Below are 18,590 nucleotides of genomic sequence, written 5' to 3'. Positions count from 1 at the left end.
TCCAGTGACCGGGTAATAATAATTGTGAAGCGCTTTGAACAGTTGTAGATTGATAAAGCGCTATATAAATGCCAATTATTATTATTATTTCTTTCTTGTAGGCAGTACAAATTGAGAAAGGAGATCTGGAGCAATCTGAGATACGACCAATGACATCGAGTATGGATGAACGACTCATTGATAAGAATGAGAACTTACTCAGCGAATTAAGAATAGTAGTAAGTACAGAATAGGACTATGATTTAAATAAAATTTATTTCAATTTTATGCCCAACAGTTTTCAAGGGGTTGAGGAGTGTTAACCTTAAACAGCTGAAATCAATTGATTTTAGCATAATTATGCTTCAAAAAGGTTGTGCAATAAATCTGGCGTTAAAAAACTAAAGAAAAACAAATGGTTGAAAAACAAAGAAATACATAAGAAATTCATAAAACAATAGAATACATAAGAATTTTTTTTTTCAATTGTGATTGTTAAGAATACTACAAAAAATATTTTTTACCAAAAATTAACATTCTAGGAGCTTTATTTAGTGAATTAGAGTAAAAAGTATGATTTACATGTATGCATAAATTAGCATAATTAATTCATATGAAATAAAATCTCATTATTTTGAAAAACTTTACCTTACAGACTTGTAAATTACATCGCACTCTACCAGCGTGCAAATTTTTGCGATGCTCGCAGCCAAGATCTCAGGTGGCCACAGAACAGCCAAAAAAGCCTGGCCTAGTTAGGGTTAACAGGTCGACTTTTTCTGCAGATTCACCTGAATTGAATGTTGTAATTTCATTTTTTTTGCTTCATTTTTTTAAAACCCAGGTCAATGATAGTCCCGGTCCATCTCCGATCTGTGGTCGCATAAGTTTTGCGGGAGAGATGATGGAAGGCTTTCAAGCTATGGTGGAGAGTATGAGTGCTGAGATGGAAAGTCTTGTGGCAAGTCAACAAAATCAGACGGATCAGGAGCAGATAGAACAGGTATAAACCAGATCAACCCAATCAGTGGGGAATCGACCCAGTCAGACAAATCAGGCCCAACTGGAACAGGTTTGAACCAGATTAAACCACTTAGATACCAGATTAAACCACTTACAAACAAACTGGATAAAACCAGTTAACCAGGATTGAATTAGTTTGATAGCAGCAGGTCGAGAGTAGAGTAGATGAGTGCTGAGATTGAAAGTATCATGATGAGTCAACTGAATCAAACCAATCAGGAGCGAATAGAACAAGTATGACCCAGACTAAACCAGTTATGAACCAGATTAAACCAGATAATCTTGTTTGAAGGTGTTTAAAAAAAAGGGAAAAAATAGAGACGGAATGTTGTGGCTCAAAGTTGGTCAGTAAACCCAATCGGGAGCAATTAGAAAAGGTATGAACCAGTTGTAAACCAGATTAAACCAGTTAACCAGGATTGAAGTAGTTTGATAACAGTGGGTTTGGTAGAGAGTTTTAGTGCTTAGGTACATGTAGAAAGTCTTGTGGTGAGTCAACTCAATCAAACCGATCAGGAGCAGCTAGGTATAGAACAAGTATTAAACCAGTTAAACCAGGTTTAACCAGTTAACCAGACAATGGAAGAGACGTTGAGTGGTGAGGTTGAAAGTATATATAGGTGAATCAACCGAACAGACCGATCGAAAGCAAGCAGAATATTTATGATCCCCAGTTATTAACCAATTAACCAGGTTTAAAGTGGTTTGATAATAGTGATCTGTGGTAGAGAGTATGATAGGTGAGGTTGAAAAAAAAAACAATTTGGACCAGGGCCTCATTTCATTATGATATTACTACTGTATGTTAGAAAGTCTTGCTGGGAATGTGAACTACATGTAACATGACAACGGTGAGAATTCTGATTCCTGATTGGCTCTTCCAATGAAGGTTGACAGTCCAGCAAGAGTTGCTATCATAGCAAGTATTTATGAAATCAGACCCAGATCAAACCAGAAACCAGGTTTGAAGTAATTTGAAAGAAATTGTAGTGCCCATCTTGACTTTTGTTCATTATTTCTCCCTCTTACTATGCATACATATATATTTTAATTCATCCAGTATATTGCAGTATGCTCAAAAAGAAGAAAAGGAAAATAGATTCCATTTGATTTATTGATGATATTACAATGGAAATTAATTGTCTGGCAAAAAACGCTTTTATTGGCCTTGCCTTTACGACCGTCTGCCTTCAGTAATCCACGGGACATCGGCATGCAACAATTTCATCAGCATCGGTGCGTCAAATGAAGTAGAATTAATGCTTTGAAGCTTGATAAAGTTAATTATCCATGAAGCGTTAGCTTTCACAAGGCAGTATAAAGCCATCATTTGTGTTAGCAAATAGCTCTCAAGTGGGGTGTATTTAATATGTTCCTGATGGTTTGAAGATGTATGTGTGTATACTTTATTTGGATTGAGATGTTATCAGTTTATCTTTATTACCTTTAATAGCAGGTATAAATGATATTGATTAATAATGATGATAAATATGGATATGGTGATGATGATAATGATGATGATGGTGGTGATGATGACGATAATGATGTTAGTATGTGTGGAGCATTGTGGCCCAGTGGATTAGTGTTCTGACTTTGAAACAGAGGGTCATGGGTTTGAATCCCAGCCATGGTGTGTTTTCCTTCAGCAAGAAATTTATCCACATTGTGCTGCACTCAACCCAGCTGAGGTGAATGGGTACCCGGCAGGAGTAATTCCTTGAATGCATGAGCGCTGAAAGGCAGCTTGAGCTAAAGCCGGGGTAATAATAATAGAATATTTCTAGATAATGGCGCTATATTGATGCCTATTATTATTATGCAGTATGTGGTTTTGTAAGCTCTGCTGCAAACTATTATCACAGCTTTAGTGCAGCCAGTGGCATACAGGGGAGGGGGGTATACAGTTTTTTTCCCCCCTCAAAGTTTTGATATGCAACCCCCCCTGAAAAATTTGTGAAGACTTTTCAACCTAAAATTTGTGGTGAAGGCTTTTATTTATTTATTTATCTATCTTTATTTATTTATTTTTTTTCTGGAGGGGGAGGGTTGTCAACAGCTTGAACCCCCCTTAAAAAATCTTGCGTTTGCAATTGAGTGCAGCAACCCTGATCAGAGTCCCATTTCATGAAGACTTGTTATAATAATAGATGTAAAATATCTGCAACAAATTTGCAATCGGCCAATCAGAATGAAGGATTTCAGTAGCTTTTAACTGCCATTGAAAATTTGTTATTATAATGAACATTTTTATGAAACAGGTACCAGGTCGGTCAAGCAATCAAACATCACCATGCATTTATATCATCTTTGGCTAATTTGATTAAGAATGACAAAGAGACCAATACCCCTTTCATAGTGAGAGCCGAAGTGGAGTTAGTCCGGAGTCCAGGAGGAGTTACTCCACTTTGGAGGGCAATATGAAAATTCTGAGATTAGTTCGATCCGGATTCAAAGCGGAGTACTCAACCCACTTCGAGAAGAGGGTTACAAACAGAGTTACTCCGCACCGGAAATGCGGTATGCGCTTATCGCTGTGATCTCGCCACACGTATGGCACGAACTCGCTTGGAAACCATGGCAACGACTGCGGATTCACCGCTGCGGTGCTTGCCAATATGAAAGGGGGTTTAAAGTCGGTCCGCAGTACAAGCGTATAAACTCAATCCGGAGTTATTCCGGAGTAACTCCACTTCGCCTTCAGTATGAAAACGATACAAGATAGCATGCCATAAACTCGTCGCTCATTAAGTCGATTGTGAATGCACAAATGGCTTTATGAAACAGGGACACGTACAGTAATATTTGTTTATTTTATTTCCAGGCATGATAATAACAAACATGACAGTACAAGATAAATATAAAATTGAGCACCAGCCAATGCCTGGGGATCACCTAAAAGAATTGAAAATTATGTCGAGAGGTCCTCCACATTGGCTGGTGCCTACATTGAATAACATGAAATGAAAATAAATTTTAATAAATAAATGTTCATAATTTTTCTTATTTTTCCCTTTTTCCTGTGTGGTACATGTATCTCTTTATTAACATTGCACAGTCAGAGGTACTTTTACTTGCGGCAACTTTACTTTTAATTACATAATCCAAGGATGTGCGTTCAGGGTATTTCATCTGTACTTCATTAAAATTCTCGTGCATGAAACTTCAACCTAACTCCACAATAATGTGTCACACATTGTACATTCATGTTGTTATTTATTAATTAAGGAGTGACCTTGCACATTCATCACGTCCATGTATTAAACTAATAGGTATTGTGAGACTAATTGCTATAACATTATGTATGCACTTGTGTAGTGTGACATGATATTACATTTCTAGCCATCCGATTCTTGTCGACATTGATATCAGCATTGTGTCAGATATGGGTCGCGTGGTCTAGTGGTTAGAGCTTTGGACTCATAATCGCAAGGTTGTGGGTTCAAATCCCCTCTCTACCATTGTCTCTACTTTGACAAGAAGACCTGCTCGAGAGTAATACATGTATCTGCCGTTTATAAGGTCAGCCACCGTGCCTACTTTGTAGTTAACTCAGACGTAAAATATTTCCTATGTAATTGGTTTATACATACCAGCTTGGCGTTTAACACCAGCAAAATGCTGCCCTGCCGAGTTCCTACAGGAGTTACCATAAACAGAAACATCAATATCCACTGAAAAAAAGTGATAAACGTGTATGACCGTGATGTCTTCAGTTTAAATAGCATTCTCTATATTTAAGAGAGACAGGGTGCCTCGAGCTCATGAAGCTATTTATTATTAATGAAGCATAACTTTACAAACAACTTTACTTTAGCATGTTCTTTTTATAGATACCAAGTAATATTTTGATTCCCCTCAGTTTGGTCTTTGAATCATTTGTTCAAAAATCCACTTGAACATGTAATGGCACCAGGGGCCCGTTTCATAAAGCTGTTCGTAAGTTACGAATGACTTTACGCATGACTGGTGACCATTTCTTGTGCTAAATGATATCTGTAACTGATTTAGCACCAAAGAACAGGTTTCAGTTGTACGTAACTTTACGAACAGCTTTATGAAACACCACCCAGGGACTTTGAAGTATCTCATTTGATCTGTGCCGGCCGCACGGAAACGTTGTTAGCCTAACAGAGCGCTAGTGAGATTTTTTGTGTTTGTTGATGTAAAAATTGGCCTAACACCAACACCACAATGTTAGCACCGAACCTGAAATTTCCCAGTGAACACATGCATGTGTGTTTAGGTGAACTAATCAATGCACTCTATTCATGCGGTCATGGTGCACAAATGATAACAATACAGGGAAGGAACAAAGCCTTGAATTTGGACAAAAAAAATTCATGTATCAAGATTTTTGTATGCAGGATGATAAACAAAGATTGAGCAGGTAAATTGACTTGAGTGTTCCCATTCTAGAGTCCACCTTGTAGTGGCAATAATGATGATAAAAATAATAATAAAAGTTAGATTTACAGAGTGAGTACTCTGTGTTTCCAAGTGCTTTACATTGTAATTATTATGACAGTGAAGACAGCCCTCTGGTCTTATTGTGTTGCTCATAGTGCCTCACTTTTGCAGACTATATAGTTTCCAGCACTAGAGGGCAGCACCATCCACTAAATTTTATTGAAAGGTAGATCTTGCAGAATATACCAAAGAGGCTCAAGTTGAGTTTTTGCAAGTTCTACTTCCATGTCATTTTTGAAAATAATAAAAAGTGGAAATATATTGTAAAATAAAATGTTAACATAAAGATACGTGAAATCTTCTTTTTGTCTCAATATCTGCCCATTATCTATGTTTTTATGTTACTTTTCATGTTTTGAATATTTTTCAAGCTACATGTATTTCCATTTCTTCTCATGTTTTGAATGTATACTTTTCATGTTTTGGACACTGAGTTTCATGTTTTTGTCATTTCTTCTCATGTTTTTATTTTTTCTTAATGTTTTTAACGTTTCTTTCCTTGTATATTTTTTTTCAGAGTGTGAATGAGCTGAAATCTCAGCATGAGAGCCTGATCTGTAGAGTGAAATGGATCATAGAAGCAAAGAAACATTCAGACCAGAGGTAAAGGAGGGAGAGCAACAGAAGTTAATTTAGTTTTGATGAAAATTTGATAATGATATTAAGCCACAAGCTTGCTTTTGGGGAATTTATACTCTTTTTATGACCAATAATTTTATATTAGAAACGGTTCTTAAAAATAAACGTTTATTTGAACGAATGATATTTGATATAAAAAAATCTGTTTACCTAAGCATTCATGGAACATGATGATATTGAATATGGTTTAGTTTAACCCTAATTGCGAGGGGGAGGGGGCAATGCTCCAAACTTTTTTGTATCCTTAACATGATAAATTTTCACTGCATCTATTCATGACTATTTTTTTCAAGTCTTGCACAACTTTTGAGACCAAATTTTTCATGCTTACGTATGCAGCTACAAAATTACTTATTACCTTAGTATCATTTGTAATTGAAATATGATTTTTATTATTTCTTTGATTCAAATTTACTGATAATTCTCATGATTTACATTACTTTCTTTATTTTGTCCACAGGGCAGTGAGCATGGGAGAGAAATTGAAGGTTCTAAGAGAGGCGAATACTCGGCTGAAAACTCAATTACAGAGTTTGAAGGAGGATGTTACTCAACTCACGTCCGCCCCTGCCGTCGTGGAACAACCAAGGGATGATACAGATCATAGGCTGAGTCAGGCACAGAATGAGCTGGAGCTAGCCAGAGCTGAGGTGGAACTGATGGAGTTCACATCTGGTAGAGATAAACAGAGAATTATTGATCTCGAAAGCATGGTAAGTACAAAATTGAGTCAACTCAAGATGTTCTATCTCTCTTTTAGAACCCATGTTTGAGTCCATGGTGAGTTTAGAGATCTTTCGAGTGTTTCATCAATATTTTCGTCAGACAAGTTGTCAGGTCTGACAACTTTCCTTGATTGTGATTGGCTTTGTCAGGTAAAACGTCTGACGAATCCTTTGATGATTCATGAAACGGTCCTTTGACGTTGGTTTGAAGTAGGTGGAGCAGATGAGTTCACATCCAGGAGAGATAAACAGGATTATTGAGCTTGAGAGCATGGTAAGCCTTAGATTAACTCGAGATGAGTTTGGTTTAATTGAGAACCTGAGTTTGAGTCTGAGTTTCATTTTCGCCCAACCAAGGTACAAGTAGGACTTAGGAAGTTCAGATCTAAAAGAGATCATCAGGATTATTGACCTAGAGAGCAAAATAAGTGTCAAAATTGAGTGAACTCAAGTTGGGTTGGTTTCATTGAAAACCTGAGCTTGAGTCGCTGATGAGTTTTTAAAGAGAGTTCTGGTCGGATTTGGTCTGGCTTTAAAAAAGCTAAATCTGGCCAGAGCTGAGGTATATCTACAGGAGTTCATATCCTGGAGAGATAAATAGAAGATTATTTCACGTACAGAGCATGGTACAGTGTAAGTCCAAATTTGAGTCAAGCGAAGATGACATTGTTCTCGAGAACCTGAGTTTGAGTCAATGATGAGTTAGGGAGCTGATGTATTAGATAAGGTCTTGCTTTGAGCGGGCTAAATCTGGCCAGAACTGCTAATGGAGTTCACATCTGGGAGAGATAAATAGAGGATTGTTGATCTAGAAAGTATGGTACATTGGCCCATATTCTGAAGTCGGGTTTAACTTAAACTCTGGTTTAAAGTTGTGGTTTAAGTATGGACAGCCAATTGTTACATAAATCACTAATGATAGAGCTATCATTTCAGCTCATTCGGCTCTCAAATCATTCATAATTGTCTAGGAAGTATAGATTGATGATCGTCTTCACCAGCGATGAATCAGGAAAGAACACAGTTAACATAAACTTACAACTTAATAAAAAAAAAAGTTGATACTTTTGGCTTCCCATACTTAAACCACATTTTAAAACCTGAGTCTAAGTTAAACCTGACTTCAGAATAAGTCTAAGAATTGAGCCAACTCAAGATTAGGTGTTTCCATTAATTAGTTTTGATTCAATTGTGAGTCAGAGGTGTGACATATTAGACAAGGTCTGGCTCGGAATGAATGAAACATAGGAAAAGAAAACATACAAGAACAATTAAAAATACAAGAAATAGAAATGAAAATGAAATTAAAACCATGAAAAATAAAAATCATGAAAATATGGATCACCAGATTTGTGTAAGATTCAGCTTTTGCTGAGAGACAATCTCTGGAATATTACCATTAGCCTTAATCTTGCCGTAAGTTCACATCTTGGTAAGATATATGAGATTCCTGACCTATCTCCATCCTCCCCTCCATGGCCCCATCTTACAAAGATTTGGATTGATCCAATCAACCTCAAATATGGATATCCATCAACGTCAAAACTTTTCACTCAAGAAATGCAAAATGACACTTTAGGAATACGTGAGAGAACATTGAATTGTCAAGACAATAGGGCAATGGCCTGCATGTGTATTACATTGTTTCTAGAAAACACTTTGTACAGATGTATGCATTCTACTTATATTGGGGCCCGTTTTCATAAAACTTTATATGATAACAAATTTGCAATTTACAGTTTAAGGCTACTGAAACCTTTCAATCTGATTGGCTAATTGTAAATTTGTTATAGATATTGTGCATCTGTTAGTTTAACAAGTGTTCATGAAACAGGACCCAAATCAATTACAGGTATTTGTATTTGGAGTGCTAATCCAATTTTTAAAAGCATACATGAGATTTGAAAAATAACCCTTTTTTCCTCATTTTTGTTTTTCCAGCTTTGTATTCTACAGAAGGAACTTGAACAGAAGAGGCTGGAATTGATGTATGAGACAACGGATTCTGAAGAAGACCTTACTTATCGAGATAACACACAGCATACAGGAAAGTAAGTTATGGATAAAAATAAATGCCAGTTGTAATGATTTCTGAATAGGTTTCATGCAGACTCCAATAAAATGTCCGCCATAATGTATGTTTTATAAAGAAAAATATGTGCCAATAGCTTCTGGAAGAAAAAAACATCAGTTGAGATTTCCTGCATAAATTGTGCCTCATTTACCATGTATTTAAAAAAAATGTCCAAAACAGTAAGCTTATGAATATAATAGCTTATTGAACCATGGTGACAGGCATCAATTCGGCGCACTGCGACAAAAGCATGCATCAGCATTGGTCAATTTTTAGCATGCGTGGTAAATTAAGCGTAATTTGTACAGGAAATCTGCGTAAACCATGGGTTCAAACGATGGTTTTCATAACCACCTTTGTACATTTGGGCCAATTGGTTTGTCACCAGTGCCATATTTCTGAAATGCACCTTTTTCTGATCTGATCTAAAAAAAAGTTGAAATTTCGAGAAACAAGGTAAAGTAAGAACAACCCGGGAACTATATTTTTAGCACCCGAATTTCCAATGCACAGAAATACAATAAAGTTGATTTAATATATTTTATTGTTAAACATCCTCTGGACAAAGAGTTAAAAAGTGCATGCTCATTTGTAATCTTTATGTATTTGGTACTGTGATTACATTTCTTGTATGAAGTTATGAACTAAACACTTTATATTCTATTTTATTTTACAGGAATACAATATCTGTTGGCAGTGTTGGAGGGCTCATGGGAAAAGGTGAGGTTGGAAATAGCTGCTTTTAGCTATTAAGAAATGAAAAGAGATTCTACATGTGAATATATTTATATAATAGATCAAGGGTGGGTTGATTGGTGGATGGATTGATTGATGGATAGATGGATGGATGGGTGGATGGATGGTTGGATGGATGGAAGGATGGGTGGGTGGGTGGGTCGTTTGGTCTGAAATGGATTTCTCATAAAAGTTTCAAGTCATATCAACAATTTTATATGTAAATATTGTGATTATGCTTGTGATTGCAATATCAATAAAACACATAATTACAAAGAAAAAAAAATTGGGCAATAATATGTGAGATAGGTATTCCGAAGCTCCCTCCTGCCAAAATACAATACAATCCAATATTTGTACATGTATTTACAGGGTGCTACATAAGCACTCGGGCAAGTGTTTTGAAGTAAAGACCAAAACTACTTGCCTGAATTATGCAAGCAAAATTCTCACAGTAGAATGACTAAAATAAGGGTCGATAAGATATGATATTGACCCTAATTTTGGTCCTGGCAGGCAAGATAAAAACACTTTAAAAAAAGAAATGCAATGACATGGTAGATCCGTTCATGTCAAAAGAGAGAAAAAGGTCAATGATTTAAATAACCGCAAAACTTTCCTTTGAAGAGGTAAAACTTTTTTTTCAAGGATTTTCTTTGGGCAAGTGAAATAGATTTTTGTCTCACCTGCGAAGCAGAGTGAGACTATAGGCGCCGCTTTTCCGACGGCGGCGGCGTCAACATCAAATCTTAACCTGAGGTTAAGTTTTTGAAATGACGTCATAACTTAGAAAGTATATAGACCTAGTTAATAAAACTTGGCCATAAGGTTAATCAAGTATTACTGAACATCCTATTAGAGTTTCATGTCACATGACCAAGGTCAAAGGTCATTTAGGGTCAATGAACTTTGGCCGAATTGGGGATATCTGTTGAATTCCCATCATAACTTTGAAAGTTTATGGATCTGATTCATGAAACTTGGACATAATAGTAATCAAGCATCACTGAACATTTTGTGCAAGTTTCAGGTCTCATGATTAAGGTCAAAGGTCATTTAGGGTCAATGAACTTTGGCCGAATCGGGGGTATCTATTGAATTACCATCATAACTTTGAAAGTTTATTGGTCTAGTTCATTAAACTTGGACATTAGAGTAATCAAGTATCTCTGAACATCCTGTGCACGTTTCAGGTCACATGACCAAGGTCAAAGGTCAATGAACTTTGGCCGAATTGGGTGTATCTGTTGAATTACCATCATAACTTTGAAAGTTTATGGATCTGATTCATGAAACTTGTACATAAGAGTAATCAAGTATCACTGAATATCCTGTGCGAGTTTCAGGTCACATGATCAAGGTCAAAGGTCATGTAAGGTCAATGAACTTTGGCCATGTTGGGGTTTTTTGTTGAATAACCATCATATCTCTGTAAGTTTATTGGTCTAGTTCATAAAAAGTGGACATAAGAGTAACCATGTATCACTGAACATCTTGTGCGAGTTAGAGTAGTATTCAAAGTCAGCACTGCTGCTATATTGAACCGCGTGATGCAGGTGAGACGGCCAGAGGCATTCCACTTGTTTTATATTCCAACTATTTAAAAATTTACTTGCCCAACTGAACAAGTGCTTCTTATCACCCTGATTTATAAAGCTGTCTTCGCAGTGACTGTATCACAGTGCTTTAGAAATCTGCAAATAGAAAATTATGAATGAAAATTAAGTAGAATGCAATATATACTCTGTACATAAACGACAAGCACTATTAAAAAGAAATGTCTTTGTTGCATTTTTTCTTAATTCATTCATTTTCTTTCATAATTTATGCATGATACCAGGAGAACGCATAACCAATTTATAGACTTATTTTATGTCAGTATAACATTTTATTATTTTGAATAATGATTAATGTCATACATGTATTTATTACAACAGGTGGCAGCACTGTACCGCGAAGAACAAGATGTTCGAATTGCAAACGAGTAAGTACTAATTCATTTTTTCTCTTTGCACACTTCTTTAACCATTTCATATGGTTTATCCACTTGTAATGTGCTATTTTCTCCCAAAAGTTCTTCTGTTTAACTGAACATTTTCTACCGACCTGGGCCCGTAACACAAAGGTTTGCGATGAATTGCATATGAAAGAAGGGCACTGATTGGTCCCTGGCCAGTATTTTAAACCAACTATGCGTGTAACATTGATATTGATTGGTCTGTTCATTTAGCGATTGATCGCTAATCCTCGTGTTACGGAGCCCAGGTTATCATTCTTGGCATTGTAATTGTTGTTTATCGCCCCTCCATCAATGTGAAAATATATAGATAAGGCTGAATGGAGACTGAGTACCAAGCCCAAGTGGTTAGGTGTACTTCAGAGAAGATTTTTTTTTCTCACTTTTTGGGAATTTACCAAGACTGAAAATAGGCTTTCACATTTTGTTTTGTGTTCACTCTGAGTCTGACTCAATGGATTGATCTCAGTACCTTGAATTGATGCTTCCAAATGTATTGTAGTGTCATAACATTGAGTTTTAGTAGTTTGATAGTTTTGAGGTAATATGAATCTGATTATAGTGTTCACACATTGATATGATTACTATTAAAGGACAAGTCCACCCCAACAAAAACTTGATTTGAATAAAAAGAGAAAAATTCAACGAGCATAACACTGAAAATTCCATCAAAATCGGATGTAAAATAAGAAAGTTATGACATTTCAAAGTTTTGCTTATTTTCAACAAAATAGTTATATGAACGAGCCAGTTACATCCAAATGAGAGAGTTGATGACATCACTCACTCACTATTTCTTTTGTATTTTATGATATGAAATATGAAATATTTTTATATTTTCTCATCATTGTCATGTGAAATGAAGTTTCATTCCTCCCTGAACACGTGGCATTCCATTATTTCAACATTTTGTGCTTCAGGCAAAGAGGTCCTAATCGTCAAATTCGTAAAAATTCAAATATTGTATAATTCAAACAATAAAAAACAAAAGAAATAGTGAGTGAATGACATCATCGACTCTCTCATTTGGATGTAACTGGCTCGTTCATATAACTATTTTGTTGAAAATAAGTGAAAGTTTGAAATGTCATAACTTTCTTATTTTACATCCGATTTTGATGAAATTTTCAGCATTGTGCTTGTATGATTTTTCTCTATTGATTCAAATCAACATTTTTCTGAGGTGGACTTGACCTTTAAGTAGTGTGAAAAAAATTGAGGTGATATGATTACCATAGTGTAAAGTGAAAAAAATTGAGGTGATATGATTACCATAGTGTACTATGAACACATTGATATGATTACCATAAAGTAGTGTGAAAACTTTGAGGGAATATGATTACTATCGTGCAGTGTGAACACTTTGAGGGAATATGATTACCATAGTGTAGTGTGAATACTTCGAGGGAGTTTGTATGACTACCATAGTGTAGTGTGAACACTTTTATAGAATATGATTACTGTAGTGTAGTGTGAACACTTTGAGTGAAAATGATTGCCATATAGTGTAGTATGAACATATTGATATTAATACCATAAAGTAGTGTGATCACATTTATAAGATACAAGCATATATGAAAATATAAACAATGAAGATATGTTTAGCATATTGTAGTGTTCAACTTTGAGGCTATGAAATAATCTGTCATGTGAACGCAACTAATGTTATCAGCATAACAATGCTTTAATAGTTGGTTTAATGTGGTCATCACAAACAAGAAAAGTTTGCCAAGTCTGACTCTTATCTGGGTTTGTGTTGTTGACACAGTTGAGAACTCTTGCAATGGGGCAAGGTGAGATCTGAAAGCCTAGCTGTCTTTAAAGGGGAATGAAACCTTTCGAACAAATAGGCTTGTGTCAAAACAGAAAAATCAAAGAATAAGAACAAAGTTTGAGGAAAATCAGACAAATAATGAGAAAGTTATGAGCATTTGAATATTGCAATCACTAAATGGTATGGAGATTCTCCAATGGCATTGCCACAAGGATGTGTGATGTCACATGTGAACAACTTTCCCTTTGATGGACTATAAAGTACCCTCAAAATGTCTCTTTTTGCTTTTTCTTGTGGTGACTTAAACTCTTTATCCATGATGTAGATACATGTATCTGTATTACATGCCCTCCTATAGAAAGAATATATGATTTGCTGAGACTGAGAGATGTGATTAAAAGGGGCAATTTAAGTGAAATATATAAAGTAATAGGGAAAGTTGTTCACAAGTGACATCACACATCTTTGTTGCATTACCAATTTGAGGATCTTCATAGCATTAGTGATTGCAATATTCAAATGCTTATAACTTTCTCAATATTTGTCCGATTTTCCTCAAACTGTTTTCACACAAGCTATCTTGATCCAAATGTTTCATTCTCCTTTAACTTTGGTCCAAATTGGCAGTAATGTGAACTATTCCTAAATATGGTGGTTGATGATTTTACCTGATTGCTAAGAAGGCATGAATGCTTGTAAGCAAGCAACCAGAGGACTGACAGCTTAAGGTCCTCTCCGAGGGTCCTGGTATAGAGGATGAATGCCTTGCCAAAGGGCACTAGTGCACCAAGTTGGAATCGAACTCTGGTTACCGGAATCCGAGCTACATGTATCATCAAATGTAACAATATTACCAAAGCATAGTAATCATTGAATGCATTTTTACCCATTAGAACTTAGATATCGCCTGTTTTCCAGCAGTATCTACATGTACATGTAGCATCCTCTCTCAGTAATGTTTTTATTTTCATTTTAAACAATGGTACATGTAGCTGTTTGAGCACTTGTAACAGTAATTGGATATTGGAAGACTGCTGGCTCATTCCACGCCTGTGTAGGTGTTAAAAACAAGACATTAATATGCAGATATTTTATTTGATCAAATTATATTTTGACAAAAAATCAGTAAATTTATCCAATAAAACACATTTTGGGGGGAATTTCCCATGACTAAAGACAGGTTTTGAATACTTGTGCAGGCTTTTTAAGTGATAATGGAGGGCTACTGCTTCTTGGAATAATCTGCCAGAATATCTTAGGAATAAAGATAGAGTTTGAAAACACATATTTTGTAGACAATTGGGGACCCAGTGCTCTCCTCTCCATCTCCACAATTTTGTAAAAGCGCTTTAATAGAGACGTGCAATTTTGCCCATGTCTTTTGCGCTATACAAAAACGTTTCAGTATTATTACTTCACCCCAAAATCAAGTTGAATTATTTGAAATTAAACAAACTGTTCAACTGTTATCAAGATAGGATTAAAATAAAGCTCATTTGTTGTTTTAGGATGTTTTAGAATGTCATTTGCAAATAAGAGATAAGTTTGAAAAACTGAATAAAACCCTGCTTGTTACAATATGTTGAAGTTCTTGTGATTTTTCCAAAGTCACTTTGCAGCAGTGCAAAAACTTTCCATGGAGGTCGGGGGTGATTTTTCGCCTCTCAAGCCCGGGTTACACCAATAGCAAATTCTCCTGAATAAATTCAGACCGATTCTAGTCGAATTCGGCCTAATTCTGATGGTTTCGGTGGACTCGAATGTTCCCGAATCCTTGCTGAATTTTCTCACAGTCGCGGAGCAGTGGAGGGATAACAGAATACTCCCGAAGCCACCGAATATGTGTATTTGCATGGATTCGCAGATGATTCAGTTCTGGTGTAACCCTATCTTAAGGATTCCTGGGATAATCTTAACGAAGGTTGCAGATTAATAGGCAGTAGGATGTTTAAAAGTAGTATCCAAAATAAAAGAAATTTGCCGGCTGTTTTGCTGTTTGAAAACAAAATATAATCCTACCTGTCACATACATGTACTTCCAAGGAATTACCGATCTGATTTTTCAGTTGCCTTTTATCAGGTGTGTTGTTGATTTACTGGGTCAGATAAAAGTGTTATCTTATTATCACAAGGCTTTTCATTCTGGATTTGTTATGTTATGTGACAGTACACACAACCTTTTCATCTTCCTGTTCTGGAGGTAAACTTTATACCAGGTTCAGTCATTCTTCTATCTTTTTTTTTTTTTTTTTTTTTTTTTAATTATGTGTTTTATTGGTATTCAAAATCACATATAATCACAATATTTACAGGTAATTGGAATGATTTGAAACAGTTCAAAAGCAGTAAAATCACAAAAACAAAGATGAAATAAAAAAATAAATGAAAAAAAAAGGGTGACATAAATCAAAATAAAACATTGGACGATACAGTCATTCTTCCATCTGATTAAAGCATTTCAATATACAATTGGTCAGTAATTTTGACTGACACCTGTTACAAGCTACTGAAATCCTTGCATCTGATTGGCTCAGAACAAATGAGCCATTGAAAATCATGGACATTTTCCTCCAGGAAACACTCCCAAAGGTTGGTCATTGCCTTGTCTTCACTATATATGAAGCCACTATTATACCCTTTTCATAAACCTATCCTCCAATTAGCCGCCTAAGAGTAATGCGGATAATTCAATAAAAATTGCGTTCATAAACTCCGAAAATAAGCCGCATTATTTTTACGAGCGCCCGTCCTGAAAAAGGCGGATAATCGCCATGACAACTGGACACGCCCCCTCCGATGCGGTTGTGTTGGAAAAGCGTGACCTTGTGACCGCACCATGGAATTATCCGCATTATTTGGAAATGCGTTCATAAACTCAAAATCTTGTCCCGATGCCGCTATTATGCGGATAATAGCAGCATCAGAGTAATGCGGATAACTCTTGTCCTCCTCCAATTTTACGACCAAATTATGCTGCTATGAGCCGCCTAATTCATTTTAATTGGGTTTATGAAAGGGGTATAAGTCTGGTGTTAAAGATAAATACCAGTTGAGGTAACGATCTCAAAATGAGTTCGGTCAGAATCCAATGAAAGTACCGCCAAAGTGTCTGTATGTATACATAAAAAATATGTGCCAATTAAATAGCTCTGTAAGAAAATGCGTAATTGCTGAGAATTTTAATTAGCAAAATAAGTACAAAATTCCATCGAATGTCAGGTATTTTTCGATGCAATATTAATACTCTGTCCTACATATGCTTTTCCGTGTTAGTGATTATCAGAATTATCGATTTTGAGCTAAGATTTCATGATTTTACAAAGTTAAGTTTACATTAATGTACCAGATCTAGATGTATGATAATATTTTGACAATAAACCTTGATTTAAAAGATTTTCTCATGAAATCATTGTTTGTTGCGACTACTGTCTTTACCTTTAATATGTTTCCATCTTTGTTTTACCCATGGTTCTGCCAAAGAGCCTTTTATAAATGCAATCTATAGGGTTTTTAATATGTTTGCATTCTTATGTTTTGAAAGACGTTTTATATTGAATGCAGCCTGTAATAAGGTGTACATGTAGATCGATTTTGATGACGAACATTCTATTCAAAAGTTAATGTTATTTGAATGCAGCCAGTAATTATGGTGCATGTTTTCTAATTGTTATTAGTATTTATTCAGCAGTGAAAAGTACATCAAGGAAATGGATACAGTGTTATACAACCCAGTAATGAACATAACAGAATATACATGTACATGTAGATTGTGCGCCCACTGGACTGCCACTGCCAGGGTCAAGTAAAGTTAACTGAATAACTGTAGTCAAGAGAAAACCAGACACACATGCAAAAGAATAAAGTCATGAGTTATGAGCCAAAAAACAATGATTAAAAAAAAAAGAAATTTAAAATTTCAGTATGATAATAAGGATCAGTACAACGAATTGAAATACATTTTATAGAATACAGTATGATAAATGGGAATGCAGCCAGTAAGATGCATTCTTTGATGATATACAAATAGCGAATAGGCATGAGTGCGATGGTGCGAGATTTCGCATGAGGTGAAAGAAAGATGCTCTATTCAACGAGGCGTTAGCCGAGTTGAATAGAGCGTTTCTTTCTTTCACCGAATGCGAAATCTCGCACCATTGCACGAATAAGAATATTCGCTATTTGTGTTGTACAACGCCTCGGAATCTAGCGAAAATATGAAAAAACACAAGAGTTTTTCCCTCCAGTAATCTATGAAAAGGGAGCAAAAATATTGAAAGCAAAAAGCAAAATCCCACAAGCCGGGCCCACAAGCGCACATATTCTTGGACAACATTGCGCATTTAGCCAGCGGGCTGTACGCGCATTGTCACCTTATTTAATGAAATCGCATTGTGACGTCACCTCTTAAAGCCGTGCAATGGTACATTTTGGACGGTACATTTTGGATGGTACGTCTTGTGTGCAACGGTACGAATGTGTGACATTCAGCCTCCCATTTGATCGCGTACAACAAGCTAAGTAGGCGTTGTACAATGACAAATATGGACACTGAAATTTAGCAAAATAGATTTTAAGTGTGAACACAGTCAGTATAAATTTAGAGGTGCATGTTGTGATGATGACTTATCCGTACTGAAAATTAATTTGGATTAGTATCAAGTGTGGATGCATCCATGGTGTTTTGATGATAACAAAATTTGTACTTAGAAGTTTAACTAAATTAGTGTAAAGTAAAGTGTGAATGCAGCCAGTGCAGTGGTGTTATGATGAAGAAAAGCATCCATGCTAAAGCTTGATTATTATGTTTTGATGACAAACGTCAAAACTAAAAGTTGAACTGGATTTTAAGCGTGTGAATGCAGCCAGTACAGTGGTGCTTTGATGAAGAAAAACATCCATTCTAAAAGTGATTAAAGCTCGATTAGTATCAAGTGTGGATGCAGCCAGTACAGTGGTGTTTTGATGATGATTAACATCAAAACTGAAAGTTAAACTGGATTAGTGCAAAATGTGAATGCAGCCCATACAGTCATGTTTTGATGAAGATATTAAAAGCATCCATACTAAAAGTTATTAAATCTTGATTAGTATAAAGTGTGGATGCAGCCAGTACAGTGGGTTTTTTATGATAAAAAACATCAAGTTAAACTGGATTAG

The 18,590-nt window shown here is 35.8% G+C and overlaps 1 protein-coding gene across 1 annotated transcript in view; it reads left to right on the top strand.

Moving 5' to 3' along the window:
• Positions 1-11,695, top strand: part of LOC121406277 (centrosomal protein of 63 kDa-like) — a 49,041-nt gene extending 37,346 nt beyond the window's left edge. Inside the window, exons 12-18 of the mRNA XM_041597295.1 lie at positions 102-218; positions 824-982; positions 5,987-6,072; positions 6,569-6,821; positions 8,775-8,884; positions 9,584-9,627; positions 11,580-11,695. Of these exons, the coding sequence (XP_041453229.1) occupies positions 102-218; positions 824-982; positions 5,987-6,072; positions 6,569-6,821; positions 8,775-8,884; positions 9,584-9,627; positions 11,580-11,695 (885 nt within the window). The remainder of the gene's footprint in view (positions 1-101; positions 219-823; positions 983-5,986; positions 6,073-6,568; positions 6,822-8,774; positions 8,885-9,583; positions 9,628-11,579) is intronic.
• The last annotated feature ends 6,895 nt before the right edge of the window (positions 11,696-18,590 follow it).

This window comes from Lytechinus variegatus, chromosome 19 (assembly GCF_018143015.1).
Source record: "Lytechinus variegatus isolate NC3 chromosome 19, Lvar_3.0, whole genome shotgun sequence".
Taxonomy (NCBI): Eukaryota; Metazoa; Echinodermata; class Echinoidea; order Temnopleuroida; family Toxopneustidae; genus Lytechinus; species Lytechinus variegatus.
The sequence above is the reverse complement of the archived record's forward strand: the minus strand, read 5'-3'. Positions and strand labels throughout refer to the sequence as shown.